The sequence below is a fragment of the Lepidochelys kempii genome, chromosome 1 (assembly GCF_965140265.1).
Source record: "Lepidochelys kempii isolate rLepKem1 chromosome 1, rLepKem1.hap2, whole genome shotgun sequence".
NCBI classification, from domain to species: Eukaryota; Metazoa; Chordata; order Testudines; family Cheloniidae; genus Lepidochelys; species Lepidochelys kempii.
This window is the reverse complement of record NC_133256.1, coordinates 41,719,798-41,744,077: the sequence shown is the minus strand read 5'-3', so window position 1 is coordinate 41,744,077 and position 24,280 is coordinate 41,719,798. Positions and strand designations below refer to the sequence as shown.

Genomic DNA, 24,280 nt, shown 5'->3' with positions numbered 1-24,280 from the left:
TGAGGAGAGGCTGAGGGAGCTGGGATTGTTTAGTCTGCAGAAGAGAAGAATGAGGGGGGATTTGATAGCTGCTTTCAACTACCTGAAAGGGGGTTCCAAAGAGGATGGCTCTAGACTGTTCTCAATGGTAGCAGATGACAGAACGAGGAGTAATGGTCTCAAGTTGCAGTGGGGGAGGTTTAGATTGGATATTAGGAAAAACTTTTTCACTAAGAGGGTGGTGAAACACTGGAATGCGTTACCTAGGGAGGTGGTAGAATCTCCTTCCTTAGAGGTTTTTAAGGTCAGGCTTGACAAAGCCCTGGCTGGGATGATTTAACTGGGAATTGGTCCTGCTTTGAGCAGGGGGTTGGACTAGATGACCTTCTGGGGTCCCTTCCAACCCTGATATTCTATGATTCTAACTGAATCTTCCTATAAAGGCATTTATAATTAGGCTTGGACAGTACCCTTCCCATCCCTTTCCAGTGAATGGCTGTACCTGTGCTCTGCATAATACAGTGAGTGAAGAGAGGAGCTCTTGTAAAGAGGCCCTAAGCTTTCGGCGTGTCTCTCTAGTTCTGCATGACAGCTGAAGATCTATAGTTAGAGATAATCCTTGTCCCAGGAGCTTACAATCTAATTAGACAAACAAGCTATAAACAAAATGTGAAAGGTACATGTCTTGTTAGCCAGCCTCCTCTTTTAAAAAAAAAAAATGTACAGTCCACTTGTGCCTCTCTTCCTCTACATTGTCCATGGGCCCAGCCAGCTTATTGACCTCTGTTGACCCAATCTGTCTCCTTTCCACTCTGTCAGCCCCACTACAACACTATCTGCTCTCCTCCCAAATCAGATGATGCTTGTGTAACTCAGAGTATGTAAAGGCAAGCTGTGTGGTCCCAGCTGCTTTCCTCCCCTCCATCTCAGCATGGGGGTATATTCATGGAGGCGGCTTTTGTCGAAGGGTGGGGGCAGTGGGTCAACATATCCTCTACTGCCTCTACAATCCATGCACTCCAATAGTTCTTCCCTCCCCACCACTAAAAATAGAGAGAGGAAAATTGCCTACATCTTCTGAAACACAGAGATTATACCACTTTTGTGCAGCACTTCGAACTTCTTTGGTAAAAGGTGTTATATGAATATAAAACCATTGATTTGCTTGTGCCTTTTTCAAGCAAACGTGTTTTAAAACATCATGCTAATATAACATTTCCATTGGGTTTAGGCAATAGCAGAAAACATGCTGTCGTCTTTTGACATAGTTGAAATAATATGCCTGGCAGTACATCCACATGGTCTTATCATCAGGTCTTGCATCATCCCTTTAGAAAGTACTGTGCGATTCTGATCTCTGCATATGTATATGAAATCCCATACCACAAATATTGACTTTATTTTTTATATTTAAAAGGTATGCTTCACAAAGGTATTTATAATGTAACTATCACTGCAGTGTTATGGGTGCTCCGTGTACTTCCAGTACTTTCATATGAATCAAATACAACAAATCGTAATGCTAAGATTCAGACTGTTTCCAAATTTGTCCTATTTACTTGAAAATTCTGCATGCTGTTCTTTCAAAATTGGCACCAATTGAACTGAAATATTATCAGACCAAAAAACAGAACAGTCTTGTCTCTTATTCTATTCTTAATTTCTTTTGGAATACATTATTATAATATGTATAATGATAAGAATCATATACTTCCTGAAAAATCCTTACTTTACATTGTTGTCTTGAACTTTCTCTTGACGGGTGATAAATTGTGTGCTACAAGCATGAGTATAATACAAAAGGGAAATTTGGCTCTCAAAAATTCGATCTTCTAATAGCAATGTAGACTAACAAAATAAGATATCAAAACAATGTGTATAAAGACAGTAAGCTTTTACAGTAATTACTAAGTCTTTCCACATTTTTTTTTAAAAGAACCATTTAAACACAATTTGCAGTTTGTGCTCAGGTCTGTACTAGAATCAACTCCAGAGAGCGTGGTATAGTAAGACTAACACAGTATCAGTCCTTCTAACTTTCTGAGCTGGGTTAGACAACACAGTAAAAACTCTTGAGTCTGTCTGAGCTTTTTCTACTACAGTTTACAACAATGCTGCTACTGCTGGATCTGCACCTGTTAGGCATTACAGGACTGAAAAACAGTAGCATAGATGCAGTCTATGTACTGTATTTTACACTACTACAAAGTATACCTGCATGCAGAGACAGCAGCCATTTTGTTCTCACAGTTGCTGTGTGTGCTGTTACAGAAGACACATACACAGCTCTCATGGAGACTTGTGTTCTGTCTTTTTATTTTCTTCAATCTAAAATGACACCTTTTAGGCTGGAAGCATATGCTTTGCTCTTTGGAGACTTATCGCTGATAAAGGAGGAAAGTGTGGGGTTTCTTTTTTTTGGCTGTGTCACACCCCAAAGTGCAGCTGTTACATAAGTGGAGTGAGTTTAAGTGGTGCTGTCTGTACTGGGGGAAGTAATGACCAGTACAGTACCCTTTCACAGTTCTCAGGTTTTTTTCTGTGTTCTGTTATAGTTAAAATCAGAATGACACACACGCAAGCAGCCAGAAATAAAACCAGGGTGGAGTGTGCAAATATGTGACGTCTTGCAACTAAACATCTCCACTAGCTTCAACAAATGTTGCCATGGTGGTAGCAAAATACTGCTGGAGTGCATTGTAGGGATAATATAAAAGATGGTGGGGAAAAAAACAAACCCACATTGAAATGCTTAGAAGAACGGGTGCAGGGGCTTAGAGCGCTAATCCTGTCCTGCTGTGCACCACTGGCTACTGAAGTTGGTTAGTGAATTGTAACTGCCGCTATAAGCAACATGACTCCAAAAGACAGTGCCAAAGTGTGTTTAGTTATACAGCACTGTCTTGTGTGTGTGTTGGGGTGAGGAGGAAGGAGGGGTGAGCAGTTTGGATGAAGAGTAAGTAACTCTTTCACAGCTTAGCTATCGTTAAACCTTTTGATCTGAGGCTTTAAAATAGCAGGGTTCTAAATGTTTGGTGTTCAGCTGTTATAGTCTGCCTGATGCAAATTTAGACTTCAGTGACTACTGATTGGTCAGGGAGAAATTAAAAAAATGGCATAAGAGGAAAAGCATATAAGATGGAAGGAACAATGATCTTCTAAAGTAAAGGTCACACTAAGAGTGCAGTCATTCACTACTCTGGAGCCCTGGAAGAAATGGCAGATATAAGGGCAGCTGCTCCCTTGGCTCGTGTGTATCAATTGTTGGCAATTTGTATGCAAATCCAGGAAGCAGGGATGTTTTTGTGGTTGAGGGCCATGCAAGAGTCAGGTACTGGGGATTCTATTCCCAGTTTTGCCACAGACTGTGACCTTGGGCAGGTCACTTAAGCCCTAACTTTCTAAAGTGTTCACTAATTTTGAATACCTCAATTTTTGGTGCCCAGTTTGCGACACGTAGGGACTGATTTTCAGGGATTCTGAGCACTAGGTTCCTTAGGTCTCTAAGCCACTTTCATCCACTCTTACAACTTTTTTGCTGTTTTGGCATTTTATTGTGTCTTTGTATTATCCCTATAATGCATGCTACAGTATCTTGCTACTCATCTGGCAACATTTGTTGATGATCGACAAGCTGTTTAGTTTAAATCAGTTTGAGCTAGGGAAAAACCTATGGAAATCATGTCGTTCATGTGTCAAGTTGGGTACTCAAAATTAAAGACTCAAACTAGTGGATGCTTTTGAAATGTTGTGCCTTAACCTCTGCCTCATTTTCCCTATTTGAAAAATTAGATTCTTTATTCTCAACAAGGGTGTTTTGAGGTTTAATTCATTTGTAGTTGTGAGATGCTGGGGTAGAGAAGATGAGCACAATAAAGTGCCTATAATAAGTAAATCAAGACCATATTTTACACCTCAGATTATAAAGCTCAACAATATTTTAACTCTTTTTTTTTTTTTGTTTTCTTAGGTATAACATCGAGCCCAGTTTGTACTGTCCATTTTTCTCTCTTGGGGCATGTATGGAAGGTCTGAACTTCTTGTTCAGTCAGCTCCTAGGAATCTCTCTCTATGCAGAGCAAACTGAGAAAGGAGAGCTCTGGTGTGAAGATGTTCGCAAACTGGTGAGAACTCTAATTCCTAACCGTCTTAAACTCAAGAGTATGGTAGAGCTGCTCATGTGGTCTCTTAAGAAAGGAACAGGTTTTTAAAGGTATTTAGGTGCCAAAAGATGCAGATAGGCATCTATCGGGATTTTCAAAATTGCATAGGGTGTCTGTCTCCAATTGAAGTCAATGATAGGTGACTAGTCACTTGTGAAAATGCCTATCTGCATCTGTAGGCGCCTAAAAGTCTTGAAAAATCTCTCTCCGAGTGAAAGATATCAGAGTCAGAATGGCTTGGTCTCTTTTTAGAGAGAAACAGAGAGAGAATTACTTTACCTTTCACATGTATTTTCTGAATTAAACCTGAAATAATGTACATGGTTGTTAACTCATGTAATGCTACAAATGTGCATTATTACTGTGTAGGTCTTTTACTCTTCCCTTCTTTCCTATTGTGCATGTCTTATTCTACTCAAGCCTTCCTATTGTGGCTTGTTCTGTAGGATGGAAGTAGCAGATGTGGACTACTCTCTGTTTGCCATTTTGCTCAGTTCTTTTGTCCTTCCGCTCCCTCCCGGTATTCTCCAGTGGGCATCCTCCGTCCCTCCCACTTCCAAGCCCAGCCTCCAGTGAGGACTGCTGCTCCTCAGATCCTCAGTGGTCAATCTGCCAGTTCTGGCTACCCTCTCATATCTGTCTCCTTGGTAAATCAACTCCTGCTGTACTTAACTTATATTTTGCAGCCCTGAAGTAGTTGACTTGCCATCTGATCGTAAAAGGTGGGGTGGTTATTTTTATTCTGGTGTGTTAGAGTAATCAGTTTGTATAAACGGCAGAAATTGGTGTAGTTTGAAGGACAAGCTTTGAAATATTTGTACATAAATATTTCAACTGCAGTAGAATAAATTGTTCCTATATTATGTTTTATGTGAAATTATAATGTGCCGCAAAATATATGCGGTGTAAACCTTTTCTATTGAATATATCTGAGTGATACTTTCTCACCTTACCCAGCTCTGCAGAAGTTGCACTTCGGAAATTATATCTTTATATCTTTTCCAGGCAGTTGTCCATGAAAATGAGGGTTTACTGGGGTACATCTACTGTGACTTCTTCCAAAGAGCAGACAAACCACATCAGGTAACAACTATGGGCTTACTTCACTGGTGGTTTTGCTTGAGTAAGGACTACAGTATTATGGTCATTTACTATTAATGTTTGTCCAGTAACATACATTTGGACTTAAACTAACTAACAAACAAATTCACACACAAGAAGACCACCTCTAAGGCCAAATATAATTCTAGAAAAATCTATAATTTATTTAGATTCTAGGAATACTTAATTCCAAAGTATATATAATTACACTGATTGTTCAACTTCCTTTAAATTTTTTATTTTTGCCAATAACTTCCTTTTAATAAGCCCCATGTATGTTGAACCATCAGATACTACACTGACAGGCACTATGAAAACCCTAAAATAAGCAATGTTTTGAGAGTTAGTGCTTTCTTATTATCTACCTGCTGCTTATGAACAACCAATATTTGAAATCAAATACTCTCTGTACCAAGGCAAAAGTCCAGAATGTCACCTAGATCATTTCTCAAACCTCATGTTAAATAGGTGAAGCTGTCTACAATTTTTAGACATGCTGACTACCACCGTGGTGCCAGCGTATAAACTACAAAACAGAATACAATAGAACCTCATTAATTGGCATTAATGACTGAGAAATGTTTCGCAAATGACTGAATTTTATGAATTTGTGAGTAAGCAAACACACACACTGTGAAACAGCGTTATTACTTATTTTGTCAAGTGTGGTTTGGTTTTAATTATTTTTGCTAACACGTTGTAACATGTTCTGCAATATATTTTATAAAAGAATGATGTCTCCTCACAAACTCCCCCAATTAATGGGGAGAGACTGTATATGATATATAGTATTTATAGGTCAGCGAAGTTCTGATGTGACAAACTAAATCTTGATGGGAATTTTAGCCTTTTGGATATTTACTCCTTAGATGGCTTAAACTTAAACATGCCACTTTTAGAAAATAAAATTTTGTTCAAGATGTTAAAGCTATTGCAATATTTTGTTTTTATCTTTATGAAATAAACTAATCTTTTTACATTATTATAATCTCAAGTAAAAAAATAGTAAACAGAGATGGGAAAATATAATGAAGACTGGCTCAAATTCTGCTATGTTACATTGCAGCAACTCTATTGAAGTTAATGGGATTGCATTGGTGTAACTGAGAGCAGAATAGGACTCTTAATGTTAAGACATTCAGCATTTATTTAATACTGTTAATATGACAACAGTATCTATATAGCCTGGCTTTTTCTGATTGGTTATTTTATCTTCAAAGGACTGTCACTTTACAATTCGTGGAGGCAGGTTAAGGGAAGATGGAGAATACCAGCTCCCTGTTGTTGTTCTTATGCTGAGTCTGCCCCATTCGACTAGGAGTTCACCCACTTTACTAACCCCTGGCATGATGGAGAATCTATTCCATGAAATGGGACATGCAGTGCATTCCATGCTGGGACGAACTCGGTACCAACATGTCACTGGTAAGACATCAGGAATAGTGATTTTTGTTATTTTTAAATGTTTGAATGAATAATTTGCACTTGTTAATTTCCTGAAGTAGGGAGTATGTATTTAAATAACTGTAGTGTCTTGAATCTGGTAAACCGGTAGGTAGGTAGTTTAGTTTAGTTTAGCTTCGTTCTTCAAATTGCATTTTAAAATTAAGTGTGCAGCTATGGAGTATGTCCATCTGCAGGGTTTATCTATTTCTTAATCTTCCAAAATATTATATAATTTTATTAGGGTATTACAGATCTTTATATCATAGTGCAGGTTTCAGTGACAAGCCTGTGAAGTCACATTTCCAATTAACCCTTCCCACCTGTTGATTCAATTTATGATCTCTTTTCAGAGTAGCAGCCGTGTTAGTCTGTATTCGCAAAAAGAAAAGGAGTACTTGTGGTACCTTAGAGACTAACAAATTTATTTGAGCATAAGCTTTCGTGAGCTACATTCGATGAAGTGAGCTTAGCTCACGAAAGCTTATGTTCAAATAAATTTGTTAGTCTCTAAGGTGCCACAAGTACTCCTTTTCTTTTTATGATCTCTATTCACCAATTTACTGTCTTGACTCTGTTAGCACACAGAAAAAGTATAACTTACTTCCAGGGTGCACTTCAAAAGTATAATGCAGCATCATGCAAAGTATCACAATTCAGATGCCTGGCTGCTTGGCTGGAAAGATTGGAGATTGAAAAGCAGCATGCTCAGTCCTTGGGATAAAAGAAAAGAAGTGCTTGTGGCACCTTAGAGATGAACCAATTTATTTGAGCATAAGCTTTCGTGAGCTACAGCTAACTTCATCGGATGCATTCAATGGAAAATACAGTGAGGAGATTTATATACACACAGAACATGAAAAAATGGGTGTTATCATACACACTGTAAGGAGAGAGATCACTTAAGGTGAGCTATTACCAGCGGGGCTGGGGGGAGAAAACCTTTTGTAGTGATTATCAAGGTGGGCCATTTCCAGCAGTTAACAGGAACGTCTGAGGAACGGTGGGGGTGGGGATAAACATGGGGAAATAGTTTTACTTTGTGTAATGACCCATCCACTCCCAGTCTCTATTCAAGCCTAAGTTAATTGTATCCAATTTGCAAATTAATTCCAATTCAGCAGTCTCTCCTTGGAGTCTGTTTTTGAAGTCTTTTTGTTGTAATATTGCGACCTTTAGGTCTGTAACTGAGTGACCAGAGAGATTGAAGTGTTCTCCGACTCTTTATGAATGTTATAATTCTTGACATCTGATTTGTGTCCATTTATTCTTTTATGCAGAGACTGTCCAGTTTGACCAATGTACATGGCAGAGGGGCATTGCTGGCACATGATGGCATATACACATTGGTAGATGTGCAGGTGAACGAGCCTCTGATAGTGTGGCTGATGTGATTAGGCCCTGTGATGGTGTCCCCTGAATAGATATGTGGGCACAGTTGGCAACGGGCTTTGTTGCAAGGATAGGTTCCTGGGTTAGTAGTTCTGTTGTGTGGTGTGTGGTTGCTGGTGAATATTTTGCTTCAGGTTGGGGGGCTGTCTGTAGGCAAGGACTGGCCAGTCTCCCAAGATTTGTGAGAGTGATGGGTCGTCCTTCAGGATAGGTTCTGGATTCTTGATGATGCGTTGGGGGCTGAAGGTGATGGCTAGTGGCATTCTGTTATTTTCTTTGTTGGGCCTGTCCTGTAGTAGGTGACTTCTGGGTACTCTTCTGGCTCTGTCAGTTTGTTTCTTCACTTCAGCAGGTGGGTATTGTAGTTGTAAGAATGCTTGATAGAGATCTTGTAGGTGTTTATCTCTGTCAGAGGGGTTGGAGCAAATGCGGTTGTATCGTAGAGGTTGGCTGTAGACAATGGATCGTGTGGTGTGGTCAGGATGAAAGCTGGAGGCATGTAGGTAGGAATAGCAGTCAGTAGGTTTCTGGTGTAGGGTGGTGTTTATGTGACCATCGCTGCTTATCACCGTAGTGTCCAGGAAGTGGATCTCTTGTGTAGACTGGTCCAGGCTGAGGTTGATGGTGGGATGGAAATTGTTGATAATCATGATGGAATTCCTCAAGGGCTTCTTTTCCATGGGTCCAGATGATGAAGATGTATATAGCGCAAGTAGAGTAGGGGCATTAGGGGACGAGAGCTGAGGAAGCGTTGTTCAAGAATTATAACATTCATAAACCAGTCGGAGAACACTTCAATCTCTCTGGTCACTCGATTACAGATCTAAAGGTCGCAATATTACAACAAAAAGACTTCAAAAACATACTCCAACGAGTGACTTTTGAATTGGAATTAATTTGCAAACTGGATACAATTAATTTAGGCTTGAATAGAGACTGGGAGTGGATGGGTCATTACACAAAGTAAAACTATTTCCCCATGTTTATTCCCTCCCCCCCGCCCTCCCCCCCGAGCCCCAACTGTTCCTCAGATGTTCCTGTTAACTGCTGGAAATGGCCCACCTTGATTATCACTACAAAAGGTTTTCTTCCCTCTCCCCACACCCCCCCGCCCCGCTCTCCTGCTGGTAATAGCTCATCTTAAGTGATCACTCTCCTTACAGTATGTATGAGAACACCCATTTTTTCATGTTCTGTGTGTATATAAATCTGCTCACTGTATTTTCCACTGAATGCATCCGATGAAGTGAGCTGTAGCTCACGAAAGCTTATGCTCAAATAAATTGGTTTGTCTCTAAGGTGCCACTTGTACTCCTTTTCTTTTTGCGAATACAGACTAACACGGCTGCTACTCTGAAACGACTCCTTGGGATGGGATCATGGGTAGGGGGAGAACACCTCTTGTTTGTCTCTAGAGACCACAGTGACTAATGCGTAGAGTGATGTTTACTGGCTTCAAAGGGACATGTATCAAGCTTTAGCCCAGAGGGAGGATAGTCATGATGTACCCTTTGAAGATGATGGGGAAAAATGCAGCTGTTGGACGATCTCACTTTACTCCCCCCTTAACTATGAACAAGGATGAAAGGAGCTTTTCCTTGAAAGTTAAGACAAGGACTGTTCTATTTTTCTGATTCAGCTATCACTTTCCTTAATTCAAAGCTTAACAATGCTCTGAAGGACAGAAATTTAGAGTAATCCTTGATCTCAAATTTTCATTTTCCTTTTCCATATCAGTTTGTTGTAAGTCCTGCTTACTCTGGGATGCCGTGAGAATCCCTCCAGCCTCCCAATATTAGTTTGATTTTCAGATTCCCAAATACAAAAAGTGAAATTGGTCCCCTTTCCTGCTAAGGAATCCAACAAACTCTTTGATGCTTTCTAGTGGTGTTGCCCAGTGCTCTGCAAGCTCCCCTCTCAACCAGTTCTGTTTGTACTAATAGACTAATTGGTTGATTGAAAGTAAATTGAGCTCAGCTTGCACCCAACATAAAAGTAGGATGATCCTGGGTTGTAAATGATTTAGAAAACTTATTGTGAAAAAAACTAGCATCAAAAGGGATTTTAAAAAAAAAAAGAACGCACTTGCAATATGGAAATTCCAAAACCAGGCTGTACATTTTGTTAGTTGGTAAACAAAACAAATTGGTAATTTATCAACATGAATTTAGTGGGTCCTCTTATCACAAACAAATGAACGTGAATGAATGCACAGCCTACCAAGTCACATATCAGCAGACATACACAAAAGGGGATAGTGCACATGAGAAAAAAAGAGAGCTCCTTTTTCATTGTCAGTCATTTTCAAACCATGGCACTCAGCATCAGTGTAGTGGATGGCAGCTGACAAGCTGTGTTGCCCTGCTCTTATCTTTGGCAAACAGGTCAGAGTCCTGGTTTTGTCCAAGCTGGTTGGCACATTATATGCTGCATTTAATATTTGCAAACAGTCCAGAAAGTTCTTTTACGTGGCTGTGTCAGCTGACTTGAGCTTGTGGGGCTAAAACTTGCAGTGTAGATGTTCCCACTCGGTCTCGAGCCCAGGCTCTGAGACCTCCTTCCCTAGCCACGTTCCAGAGCCTGGGCTCCAGCCTGAGCCCGAATATCTGCACTGCACTTTTTAGCCCCACAGACCAAGCCCCACAAGCTGACCTGAGCCCTGTGACTCAGCTCCATGGTTTTTTACTGCAATGTAGACATGCCCTAATACACACACAGTGAAGTTTGAGGTTGGAATTGATATTTGCTTAAAGAGGTTTTTTTTTCAGGGAAGGAGATAGCTTAACATTGGGGTCAGGAAGGAAATAAAATAACTGAGCACTTGCTATTCCTGACTCACATTTATGTTGCAGCTATATATATATATATATAGCTTTGGTTCAGTGATGTCTCATTTCTTCTAGTACCTTTCAGTGTTGCTGTACAGTGCTGATAACACAGAGCTAGAGTGAAGGTGATCAGGGAAAGAGGGAGAGGATTTGGGGGTTGTGCTTTTTAAAACACCATTGTGTGACTGCAAATAATTACTTCCTCAAATTTATTTAGAACATGTTTTAAACCTGCAAAAATGCTTTCACCTGATGATTGCAATGTAAAGAAAGGCTAATATAAAATAAAGATACGTGAGCTCAGCAAACAGATGGGGAGATAAGAACAATGATTGTGAGTGGGATTAATGCAGAGTTTGATTTACATTGTGACTGGATTTAGGTTTAGGACAATTCAGAAGATTTGGTGTTTTATGTAGGGCCAGATTGGCTGCAGTTTGGTTTCCGTTAGCAAGGTGTGGTCCACATTTTTATAAAGTGCCTCACCCAGCTGTTCATATTTTTTTTACTTTGTGATTTATAGTCAAATGTGTAGGATAATAATTGAGTTTTTCTGCCAATATGTACAGTAATGGTATAGAAATAAAATATTGATTTAAGGAATGAAAGAATAGTACAGTTCACTAGAAGTCCAAAATTAAATGCTAACGAGCTCTTGGAAAGATAGAATTATGTCTGCTAATGTAAATAGCTGTATACTCATATTCTCAATCTTTTACTCTCCAAGGGACCAGATGTCCTACTGATTTTGCTGAAGTTCCCTCTATCCTGATGGAGTATTTTGCAAGTGACTATCGAGTGGTTAATCAGTTTGCAAGGCATTATCAGACTGGCCAGGTAGGAAAAATGAACATACAGACTATTTAAAATATTATAAGCACATTTGTTAAATGAATTAACTTTTTCAGTTGTCATTTATAAAGAAGTATTAAGACAACAATAAATTCTAGGTAACATTAACCTTATATTATATTTTAATTTATATCTAATGGTTGAGAAAAGAATTGTTTACCTTCCCCAGATTAAGAAGCACACCATGTATAAAAGTACAATAAGTAAGCTACTCTGTGAACCAAACAAAGTGAAAAACAGCATGTAATATTAATACCAAAGTTAGAAATTCAGTGTCTTTAATATTATTTTTGCTCAGACTTTATACAGTGTTAAATCATATTGTCATAAAATCGTGGAAAATAATGGGGGATCAACAGTATGGGGCATTTCTGCTTCCAGAGCAGGATTGTTCCCATAGGGTACTATAGTGCTTTAACTAGTTTTAAACACTTCAAGTTATTGAGGTTGCACTGCTTCACATAAGAGACGACCCCCTCCAACCCCCCGCCCGGAAACGTAACTTAAGTGTGCCTTTTCTTAGTTATATCCCAGTAATCCTGGCTGGCCTTGTACCACTCTATCCAATTCCTTCCTTCTTTTGTGTTTATACTTTACAAGGGCTTACAGACGGTGCTCAGATTTTCCCTGGGTTCAGATTTTTAGAAGCAAGTTCCGTTTTTGCAGTTGCTTCTGCAGACACAAATTATAGTAGCTGTCTGACTGTCTGCACCCACAAACTGGTAGCTAGTCATGTAACTATGGTATTTGCATATGCAGTACACAGCAGGTGCAACATTGTTCCTGCCAAAATTGAGGCTTAGTTGAGACTTATCTGAAAATCTGGCCCTTACTCAGTGTTCTCAGCCTTCACTTCTGACTCGGGCACCTTTGCGCTTTCTCCCACCTGTCCCCATACTTGAGGGAAAAACTCTGCTAAAGTCCATAAAATCCCTGTCCTCTTGCACATTCCTTCTTAAGATTTACCTGTAAAATCCTGCCATCTGAGAGTGGCTAGGCTGATGGCAAGATGAGACTACCAGTTTATATGCAAAGCTTCCTCATTTTGTTGTCATCTTGTCCTCATCTCTCTCCCTCCCTCCCCGCTTCCCCACCTCTTTTACCCGTTTCTTCCTTCTGTTGCGTCTTGTAATATTACTTGACTGTGAACTCTCTGGGGCAGGAATATTTTTTGTTTTTGTTGTTAATTTCAATGTACAGTGCCTAATATAGTGGGGCCCTTATGCTGGGTTGGGGCTTCGAGGAGCCGCGGAAATACAAATAATAGTAATAATAATAATCTGTATGTATACAGTTCTTTTAGTCTTGTCTCTAATTAAGTCCCTTAATAATTTCGCTGTTGTTCTGGGAATTGTCTTCATTTTGCCTAAATCTTTAATGTAATTCTTTTTACCGGGGCCGTAGTGTATGGAACCAGCAGTTCCATGGAAAAGTACTATACCTTGGAGTGTTTTATCTTTGCATTTATGTTTTGAGAACATAACATTTTATATGTTTGTTTCTGGTCATTTTGCCTCTTTTACTTTAGACTAGATACTTTGGATAATGTTGGAAAACTTGGGTATGTGACCTACAGAATGGTAGTATAAGAAAAGTACACTCAGTTTCATGATAAAAATTAGTAGTAGTAGAAGGGGGTCATTTTAGGGATTTATTAGGAATAATTATTCTGTTGACCAAACCAAACCATATAGTAAGGTCCGTTCAATTCAGTATCTAATGACTTGCTTAGTAAGCCCACTACATGAATGCATTTCCACTTGAAAGTTACCCTAATTACAATAATTGATCTTGAAACATTGCATCTCTTAAATTAGTACGTATTCTGTGTATCAACTAAAGCAGGCTCTTCAGTTCCACAGACTTCAGTGGGTGAAAAGCTCTCACCTCATGAGGCATTTGAAAATCTGCCAGATCACACAAGACAAGTACCTTCTTAACAGTCTGATCCAAAATCCATTGAAGTCCGTGGAAAGAGTGGACTTTGGATCAGTCCCTAAATGTTTTTAAGGTAAAATGTTAGTGCAACAAGCCTACCTGTGTAATATGTTAACTCCTTATTAACAGTCTTTTAATAATTTTTCCAACAGCAAAGATTTAGTTGTCAACCTTGGTAACTAAGTGCAAAATTAGGAGTACTCATTCGGTTCAAAATAAACTTGTTGAATTTACTCCTATTTCATTCTTCCTTAGAGATTTATGAATCAGGATAGGTACAATCCAAACAGTACAAAAGTTTTGGCACATTTATATTGATGAATACATGTTTTCACTATGTTACCACACATAACATTTTCACATTACAGCATGCCTACAGAATCTCATCCCTCATCAGTTTTGGATTCCTGCGTTAAAGCTCACTCAGATGTTGGTTGTTTTTTTTTTTTTGGTTTGTTTTTGTTTGTTTTTTTTACATAAAGTGATTCTGTATCAGGCTCGGGCAAGGATCCCTTCACCATGAACAGAGGAAATTAGAAGAAAGCACTGGGTGGGACAGAGTTACCATAGCTGGCTAGCTGTTCGTGCATGGTAACAAAACACAGTTTATATTTGTTAAGCCCTTTCAGAGATACTAAGCAAGTGAACGATATAACAGAAATCTGTTTCAGATGCTTTATTAGCCAAGCTCCAGTGTACTCAAGCATTGCAGTGTGTTGCATCCACAGTGGTGATCTGCAATTAATTCCTCAAAGCAGGAGAGTATTACATAACATGAGAAACTTTCAACAGACATCTATAAAGTCATAAACATTCAGGATTATATTTCAGTAGTATGAGAGTAATTGGAAATATTTTGCTGTCTGCTTCTACAGTAACTTTGTGTGGTTAGATAAAATAGCTTGTATAGTAGCTATTAAAATTGAAATTATTGGTGAGACTAGCTCTCTCTCCGTTTTTGCCTTGGGAACTGCACTGTCTAATGCTGTTTACTGGAGGTTCCCATAGCACTCAATAGTATTACATGCCTTAACAAAGTGGTAAATATCAGGTTTCATATGAGAGAGTCAATCCTGTAAGGTGTTGCGCACCAACAAGTCCTGTTGAAGTTAGTAGGAGTTAAGGGTGCTCAGCACCAGAGTGTTCATCATTTGGTAGGTTTTAACCCATATAACATGTCGTTGAAATAAATATTGAAAACTGATTACTTTCTAGCATTCTCTGGGAAGTTTAAGTGTAGTGTTGCTTAAGTATTCTGAAGTGATCTGATTGCATATGGATTCAGAGCCTGAGCAGATTTGATCTTCAGGGAAAAACATCTGAAAGAGATTTGTGGAACATCATTTACTGCTTTGTGTCTTCAAAATGGTTTAAATCTAAACCATGTTTTGTTGCAACGGCACAGAATTATTGTGTGCCAGGGAGCAATGGAACTGAGTGAATGTTAATGTAGAAATTCAGTTTTGCAAGGAGACAAGACCGGATTAGGCTGTAAGATTAGGAATGGAGCCTGGAGGTACTGTATGGCACGCGAGGTTTTGAACTGCTGTTTTTTATTGCAAAAAGAAAAGGAGTACTTGTGGCACCTTAGAGACTAACCAATTTGTTTGAGCATAAGCTTTCGTGAGCTACAGCTCACTTCATCCGATGAAGTGAAGTGAGCTACAGATCACTTCATCCGATGAGGTGAGCTGTAGCTCACGAAAGCTTATGCTCAAATAAATTGGTTAGTCTCTAAGGTGCCACAAGTCCTCCTTTTCTTTTTGCGAATACAGACTAACACGGCTGTTACTCTGAAACCTGTTTTTTATTGTTAATTTTTAAAATTTAGATAATATTTATAAACCACTATGTAGAATCAAGATAAATCTGCTTTTCCTTTCTTTGTCAGTCTTGAGACATTTAGAAAGCTGATGTAAAAGATTTCAGTGTCTCGGATTTACATATGAATAAATGGTAGAAATTAGGAAAAATGCCTGTTTATTATTATAGTAGTCATCAGCAGCAACTGCTTTATTTAAGCTTGCTAAGTAGATTCTGTAATAAACCCCTGGTTTCACACACTTATAACTTTACAGAAAATTGACCTTTGGGGCTTCAATTTTCCATGCTTGGTCTCTGCCTGGAGGTGATTTTTTGTGTGGAAAATTTGAGTAAAATTCTCTTCAGCTGTTTGCGTGTTGTGAGCATGAAAACAAAATCCACTGCATCCATTATGAAAATTATTCTAACCACACTCTTGAAAAAAATGGCTATGGCACAAATAGCTGAAGTGTGAAACTTGGCATAGGTATTAGCACCAAATTCTGTTTCTTACGCAAACTAGGCATCTCATTAATTTCACTCTTATGAATAAAGGGACTCTGACTGTGGCCTGCTGCTCCCTATAAAGTCAGTTGTAGTAGGATACAGTCCTGGGCTTGCAGTCTTTGTTGAGGATTGGTTTCTGGCTTGCTTTATGGAAAGCAGTTGGTTTTGATTTTTAAAACATATGAACATTTGAAATTAATGAATATATACAGCGGAAAATTATTCTATAGGAACACTCTTAAAGATACATAAGTATTATATACATGTGTGCAGCTGGATAAAGGCCTGATTCCAAATCCACTGAAGTCATGAAAAGACTCCCTTTATCGTCTATGGTTTTGGATTTGTTCACAAGTGAGCACTGATGGGTTTAAAGGAACTTCCAATTTTCACTGGCAAAACTAGCAAAACTGAGTCCAAAAAGCTAGCCAGCCCCAAAGTAATAGTTCTTCGAGTGCTGGTCCCTGTGTGTTTTCCACTGTGGGTCTGCATGCATCCAGAGTCAGAGAATTCTTGCAAGCAGCATCCATTGGTTTGGTATGTGCCATAACTCTCTTTATGCCTCAAACCAAGAACATAAAGGGCGGAGTGGACCAACCACCTCTCCAGTTCCTTCTTATCACCACATGGCCTGGGTCAGAACCTCCAGTGTATGGCGCTGTTGCTTCCTCATAGATATTCTTTGATCTGTAAATATTTCAGAATTGGCCTTACTGCCTTTGTATATAGGTTTTTCTAGTTCGATAGATTTCCCCATCTCCCCCTTATCCAGCTATGAGTATTGGACTATGCCCAGAATTCTGGGCTTCAAAAATTTGTGTCCTGCCCTTATTATTTCTCGGTCAACGAAGACCATAAACACTGCCTGTGTTGCCTGAGGGCAGCACGCCTCGTGACTAAGTGAAAAATCTGCCACTCTTTCCTTAGCTGTACCGGTGAGGCACGGGAATTCTAGCTTAGAAAGTACCTTATGGAGAAAGCCATGCGGCTGCAGTCTGACCCAGACTGTGGGGCCTGTACATTGACCTGAATCAACATGGAGTGTGTCTCCTGTCGCGAAGTCAGACTCTGGTGCAAGGGAATTCTTTCCTATAGACACTCAGTTAGGGTCTCAGGGAGAAGGCAGGGAAGGTTCTCATAAGCACATAAGCAGGTCACCCTCTAAGTCTCCCTCTTTACTAAAGTCTTCCTGGTGATGGAAGCTCATTTCAGATGGAATGGCTTCACCATCTTCCCTTACCTTGATGATGGGCTTCTGGTAGCCACCACAGGTCAAGCCTATATGTCAATCTCATTAATGCTTTAACTCCTGTCCTCTCTAGGAGTCAGTGTAAACTTGGAAAAGTCTATCCTCACTCCAACACAGACCATAGCTTTTAAAGAGGCAACCTTGGACTCAGTCATGGCAAGTGTTTATCTACCAAGGGACAGGTTTTGTTTCATGAATGACCTGATAGACCAGGTTATGCACAGTCCTTGAACTCTAGTTAGAATTTATCTTTAAGTCTGGGGCACATGGCTTCCTGCACTTACGTTATCCCATTCTCCAGACTCCATCTGCATTGCCTATTGGCATGGCTCCAAATGGTGTATTCCACAACCAAACACAGCATGAATACGATAGTAACCATTCCTTCCACAGTAACATTATCTCTAATGTGGTGGATGGATCCCCATCAAGTATGTGTGCCCATTCCCTTCCTATTTCACTCACCAGACAAAACAATCATCAGATATCTCCTTCTTAGGCTGAGGAGCCCACAAGAACAACCATATAGCATGGGGCACCCTCGCGCCCCAAGAGGCCACGATGCACATCTATCTTCTGGAACTTTGGCAAGGCTTTCCTGCAATTTATCCAGTTCTATCATGTCCTCATAATGTCAGACAACATGACAACTGTTTTTCACATCAACAAACAGGGAGGGGCAAGATCCAGCCCCTGTGTATAGAAATAGTTGCCCCATGGAATTGCTGTATCAGGAATCGAATCATCCTGTTGGCAGCTTACTTGCCAGGAAGTCAGAATGTCGTGGCAGATACCTCAGCAGGCCTTTTGCCATTGATCACGAGTGGGTGTTGCATGATTCAGTAGTGAACAACATCTCTGCTCAGTGGGGGACCCCCACCTGGGATCTGTTCACCTCCCAAGCAAACAAAAAAATGCAACATACACTGTCTCAAGGAGCTCTAGGACTACAGTCTCAGGGTGATTCCCTCCTTCTCCCCTGTTCAGACCATCTGAACTATGCCACCTTCTTTGACTAGCGTCCGTATGGTAGCAGTGTCTGTTGGGCCCGCACATATGTTGTCTCTCCTCGTGCTACACTACAAGACTAGCCAGTGCACGCAGGCTGACCCGCCTCAGTTCCTTCTCAGCCACCCCTGGCTAGAGACGGAACCATTAGCAGTCTGTTAAGACTGTCATCTTAATCTACACACCTATCTTCAGTTAGTCTCCTAGTTGTAGTTTTTGCCCTTAATTTATTTTATCCTAAAATTAAAAAAAGGACTTTATTTTCTCGTCCTGTCTTTTCTCTCGCCGGGGACCCTTCCCCCCAATGGCTTATGCTGGGTTTCCTGGGCTTCAAGAAGTGCCTCACTTGTAAAGAGCCAATCCTGATCTCTGGTAAGCACTCTCACTGCATTCGCTGCCTCGGGGAAGGCCACATACAACAGAAGCATGGTCTTTGCCAACAACTCTGGCCAAGATCCCACAAAGACAAAGAGCTCCTCCAGAAGATTATCTTCATGGAGGCAGCTCGCCGATCCCAGTTGCACGGTAGATGTGAGTCTTCCCCACAGCCTTCTACATCTAAGGGCTGCAGGTCCAAAAAGCAGGCTACCGATCCCTCTCACAAATCATCCAAGAAGATAGCGGGAAGCCCCCATAGTGAGCCCCAAGATAGCCGTAAGCGATTATCATCTTGCTCAGTATCTTCAGCACCAGTGGCACTGAAGCCATCTCAGTCCGGCGCTCATGGAAACCAACAGTAAATGGTACTGCTGACAGGCCGATGGGCATGGGCACGGGCACCAAGTTATTGGCACCAAAGGTCAGAATAAAAACTCCTCTAAAAAGACGCTCCCGGTATGAGAGCCCACATTGGTACCGCCGGGGATTGCTCGCCCAGAACAGGAGCGACTGGTGCGGACGAGATCCCTGTACCCCCCGGCACCACCACCAATGCTGGGACAATCGGTACAGGCGGAGTGCCACCATTCAAGAGACTTCCGCATGCCCCAGAATCTCCTCCTCTTGGTACCTAGACCTCTGCGCCGAGCCTCTACCAAGCATGGGAAGTATCCCTACTACCATGCCATTGACTCCTGTCTCTAGCAAGGGTTCAGACAGCGAGTCTGAGGAGGTAATTTCACAGTACTCCTCCCAAGCTCCATATGGTGCTCACTACCAACAGAGTCTAAGAATTTACCCACAGATGGCCCCACTACCACCATCGTGGTATGGCCACCTACGGGCACCACCGGGCTCTGTGCCACCACCACCCTAATGGCCATATTGGGACCAATGGGCGGCACACTGCCAACCTGCCTCTAGAGCTCCGAGCCTCACTCGAGAACTCACGAGGCACACTCCCTTGGCTGCACTATCCAGGGCTTTGGAATTGCCTTGAGACTTAGAGGAACAGGGATCCGGTACTCCGCAGGGAATGACTCCAAGAACAATATCCTCCTCCTCTCTAGATGTAGCCATCATGCCTTCTCTACCATCTTTGGTGGATGACTTCTGTCTCTTCCAGGAATGTGAAAGACGGTGGCAGATGCTGTCTAGATTCCATTGGAGAAAGTCAAGGATACCCACCATCAACTCCTTGATATCCTCCATTCCTCTGCCGCCTCAAAATTGCCCTTCCAAGTAACGAGACCATCTTAGACCCAGCAAAGACTATGTGGCAAACGGTGGTTCTTACCTGCAAATGAGCAGACAAAAAATACTACTTTTCCACCAAGGAATTTGAATTCCTGTTCTCCCACCTGCCACCCAACTCCATTGTGGTGGATGCTGTCAGCTCCCACGGCTGACAACGCCAGTCAAGGGCTTCTCCCTATGACAGGGACTGGAAGCACCTTGATCTGTTCAGTAGAAAAGCATCTGTTCGGTAGAAAAAGAGTGTCCTCGACCACTCTACAATTTCGTATTGCCAGCTACCTGGAGCTCAGGGCAAAATACGATTACATAAATTACTTTAAGCTGAATGAGTTTATTGAAAAGATTCCAGAAGCACATCGTGACTCATTCAAGGCCATTATCCAGGAGGGCCAATTAGTGGCAGAGACATCATTGTAATCTGCCCTCAATGTGGCCAACACAGCAGTTAGGTCCATCTTCACAGTGGTGGTGATGCGACAAGAATCATGGCTCCATTTATCAGGCTTCCCAAAAGAGGTACAGTCCATAGGCGAGGACTCACGTCATTCTGATTGCTCCTACTTGGCTGAGACAGACCTGATATCCTTAGCTATCACAACTTGCAACGTGCCCACCGATCTCTTTCCCTGCCATTCTGCACCTCCTCTCTCAGAACGGAGGACGTAACCCTACATCCCAACTTGGGGATTCTCCGCCTCCAGCCATGGCTCCTGCTTGGTTCCAAGAGCTAGAAAGCTCCTGTTCAAGAGAGATACAAGAGGTTCTATTACATAGTAGAAAGTCCTCAACATGATGTACTTACCTAAAACGGTCTGGGCTATCTGTAAGCTCTCTGAGGGTCCACCTAGTGGCTGTTACAGCCTTTCACCAACCTGTAGAAGGATACTCAGTGCTGTCACATCCAACTACAAAACGGTTCCTCAAGGATATAGTAAAGTTCTTCCCTCAACCTCAACTTCCTACCCGTACATAGGACCTGTATCTTGTACTGGAAGGTCCTGGTGATGTCAAGGAATTATGACGTGATTGGAATAACAGAGACTTGGTGGGATAACTCACATGACTGGAGTACTGTCATGGATGGTTATAAACTGTTCAGGAAAGACAGGCAGGGCAGAAAAGGTGGGGGAGTAGCACTGTATGTAAGGGAGCAGTATGACTGCTCAGAGCTCCGGTACGAAACTGCAGAAAAACCTGAGTGTCTCTGGAGTAAGTTTAAAAGTGTGAGCAACAAGAGTGATGTAGTGGTGGGAGTCTGTTATAGACCACCAGACCAGGGGGATGAGGTGGATGAGGCTTTCTTCCGGCAGCTCGCAGAAGCTACTAGATCGCACGCCCTGGTTCTCATGGGTGACTTTAATTTTCCTGATATCTGCTGGGAGAGGAATGCTCTCCCAGCAGAGAGATATGCTGGGAGAGATATGCTGGGAGAGATATGCTCTAGGAATTTTGGGAGGGGAAGTTCTATGGCAGGAGGTCAGAATGGATAATCACAATGGTCTGTTCTGGCCTTGAAAGATATGAGTCCCTTTTATTTCTCAGCAATGTCCTTATCATCCTTAATTGCTCGCTTTCACACCTGATTATCTAGAAGACCCACAGGCTTCTTGCTTCCCATATACGAACCTTTAACTATTTGCTCTTAAAAGTCCATCTAAGACAGTCTAATTTCCCTCTTCCATATTGACTGACGCTATTTATTTCCTGTTTATTGGCTTCAGTAAGGTCAGATTTCCATATTTTGAGAGATCTCGGGTGCAAATAGTCAGTTATGGTCTACTCTTTGCCTTCCTGGTTCCATTTTTATTCAGCAGCACACATGCTGTCTGATACTGTTGTTTTAAGTAGTATCCATGCCACATCTAAGCAATTTACTTCCTTTACTTTTTAATTTGGGGTCTTTTTGGCTAGCCCCTCTTCATTTTATGGAAATCTTCCTGTCCAAATTTTAGTATCACTGTGTCACTTTTTGGTACCTTCCTCTCCTTTAGGAAGTTGAACATTATTATATTGAGGTCAGTATTACATAGTGGTTCAGCTACTTTTAATTCTTGAATTAATGCCTGTGCATTATGTAAAACCAAGTTGAGAAGCAATCATTTAATCTGTTGAGAAATTGCTTCTCTAACCTTTGGCCCATTGTGCTATTAGACCACTCTGTATATGATTAGTTGAGGTAATCCATTATTAGCCTGTTAACCTTTGCTACCTTTTTCTCTCTTTACACTCAATATCCTTTTCTTGATCTGGAGGCCAGCAATATAGCTAAGTTCCTATTCCAAAAATCGTTACATACTTCTAAACAAGGGGTCTTCTATATTCAGGAAAGAATTAGCATTAAAATAATAAGAGTATTGCAGGACAGAGTTAATGTCCATTGGTCCCATTCTGTAGGTTTAAATTTAACAGCTGTGTACATTATGACTGACAAAATAGCGAGTGCTATTGCACCCCATTCTCCAGACTACAGTGCATTTACTGCGGGGAAAATGTTACATGGTCCTGACAAGTGGCTGCAAAAAAAAAAAAAAAAAACGGCTGTGCAACTTGAGAGTTCCTCTCTGTTTTTAACTTCCAGATTCCATTGAGTTAATTGCTAACATTTTTCTCAGTTTTATATAATTTGGTATGCAATTGTTCTGTATATTTATTCTATGAACATCAACATCATTTGGTTTGAAGTCCTATCATTTGTACAGAATCTAAACATATGGCTATGGGATCAGAATCTGTAAACTTGGATGTATTAGTCCTTAAACACGTCAACACACTGTAAAACTTCAGGTATGCTTTTTGAGTTCGGTGTAATAGCAAACATCTGCGTTAAAGTGCAGAACCATTCCATAATATCATTTAACATGATGGCACGAACTGAGTTATTTTAACCCTGATTAACATACTTTAAAATACATCCAAAAAGAATATGCTTATTGGGAAAACTGATGTATTGAACTGCCTAAAGGTGGACTGACAAGAAATTTAGGGCCAGACATTCACCTACCAGTATTTTGAAAGATATGGCATAGAATAGTCTCTGGATGTATTTATAGAAATCTAGATGGAAAATCAAAAGAGAAAACTAGACTGAATATTGGGAAAATCAGTCAGTCTTCCAAGCGATGTGGTGGAGTATTTAAAATAATTTTAGTCAGGTAAATGTGAAGCATAGATTAGGTTTTATTAAAAATATCAAGAATATTGTTCAGTTTTGCAAAACATCTTCATATTGATAAATAAGTAGGATCTGAACCAATACTCAGTGAAGACAATGAATAGACTCCTATTGACTTCATTTGAGATTGGATCAGGCCCATATGGATTTGTACTAGACATGCTCAAACATCAAAAGAATTTTTTTACTTCTAATATCTGCCACTGAAGATTAGACTGGATGACCCTGGGGCACTGCCTGCAACAGCTGTGTTTTACTGTCTGAAATAATAGTCATAATATTTTAAATAGGTACATGTTGATAGCAAAGTATTGTTTTATAAATATGCATCTATGAGACAATAAATGGTTATCCCAGGTTGCTAGTTAAAAAGCAGTGCCAATTATGTAGTCTGCCATTCTGTGTTTGCATGTTCAAACCTTCTGTTTGACAAATTAGTACTTGTTGATATTTAATAGAATGTCTTCATCCTTGTCAGTTTTTCAATCTAAAGTGTTTTCTAAAAGTCATAATTGTTTTAAAAATTACAGTAAAAATCCATTATATGTTTTACTTTTATGTTCTGTTTGTCTTCCTCAGTCAGAAGTACTGTACATTAAATGTTCTCAAACAATGTACTTAATTTACTTAATTCTAAATGTATTGTGGCTTTTTTCTTTCTTCAAGTCACTGCCAAAAAGCATGGTGTCACGACTCTGCGAATCTAAAAAGATTTGTGCTGCAGCTGATATGCAACTTCAGGTATGTTCTTTGGCTTCAGGTTTCTCCACCACTAAATCTGAAACGACTTCCTAAATTTATAGGAACTAATATCAGATTAATTTGACTCTATTAATTTGTAAAATCTTACAAATTTTTCTAATTTAACACTTAGTGTTGTATCTGTGCTGTCTAAACAAATGCAAAATATTTAAACAATTGTTTTCAACTTCATTTTAATATGTTTTGGTCAACATTGTCAGTTGTCTGCATAAAGTTGGTGTTTTAATATGGATTTAGATGCTTATCTTTAGATACACAGCTTTGAAAATGGTTGCCTTTCACGCTTAAAAAAGTTTTAACAGGAAGCCATGAATTAAAATGACAGGTTTCAGAGTAACAGCCGTGTTAGTCTGTATTCGCAAAAAGAAAAGGAGTACTTGTGGCACCTTAGAGACTAACCAATTTATTTGAGGCTCATGCTCAAATAAATTGGTTAGTCTCTAAGGTG

The 24,280-nt window shown here is 40.4% G+C and overlaps 1 protein-coding gene across 1 annotated transcript in view; it reads left to right on the top strand.

The window, feature by feature from the left end:
- Positions 1-24,280, top strand: part of MIPEP (mitochondrial intermediate peptidase) — a 134,740-nt gene that overhangs the window by 37,839 nt on the left and 72,621 nt on the right. Inside the window, exons 11-15 of the mRNA XM_073340102.1 lie at positions 3,950-4,103; positions 5,148-5,225; positions 6,464-6,668; positions 11,634-11,743; positions 23,737-23,811. Coding sequence (XP_073196203.1) covers positions 3,950-4,103; positions 5,148-5,225; positions 6,464-6,668; positions 11,634-11,743; positions 23,737-23,811 — 622 coding nt within the window. The remainder of the gene's footprint in view (positions 1-3,949; positions 4,104-5,147; positions 5,226-6,463; positions 6,669-11,633; positions 11,744-23,736; positions 23,812-24,280) is intronic.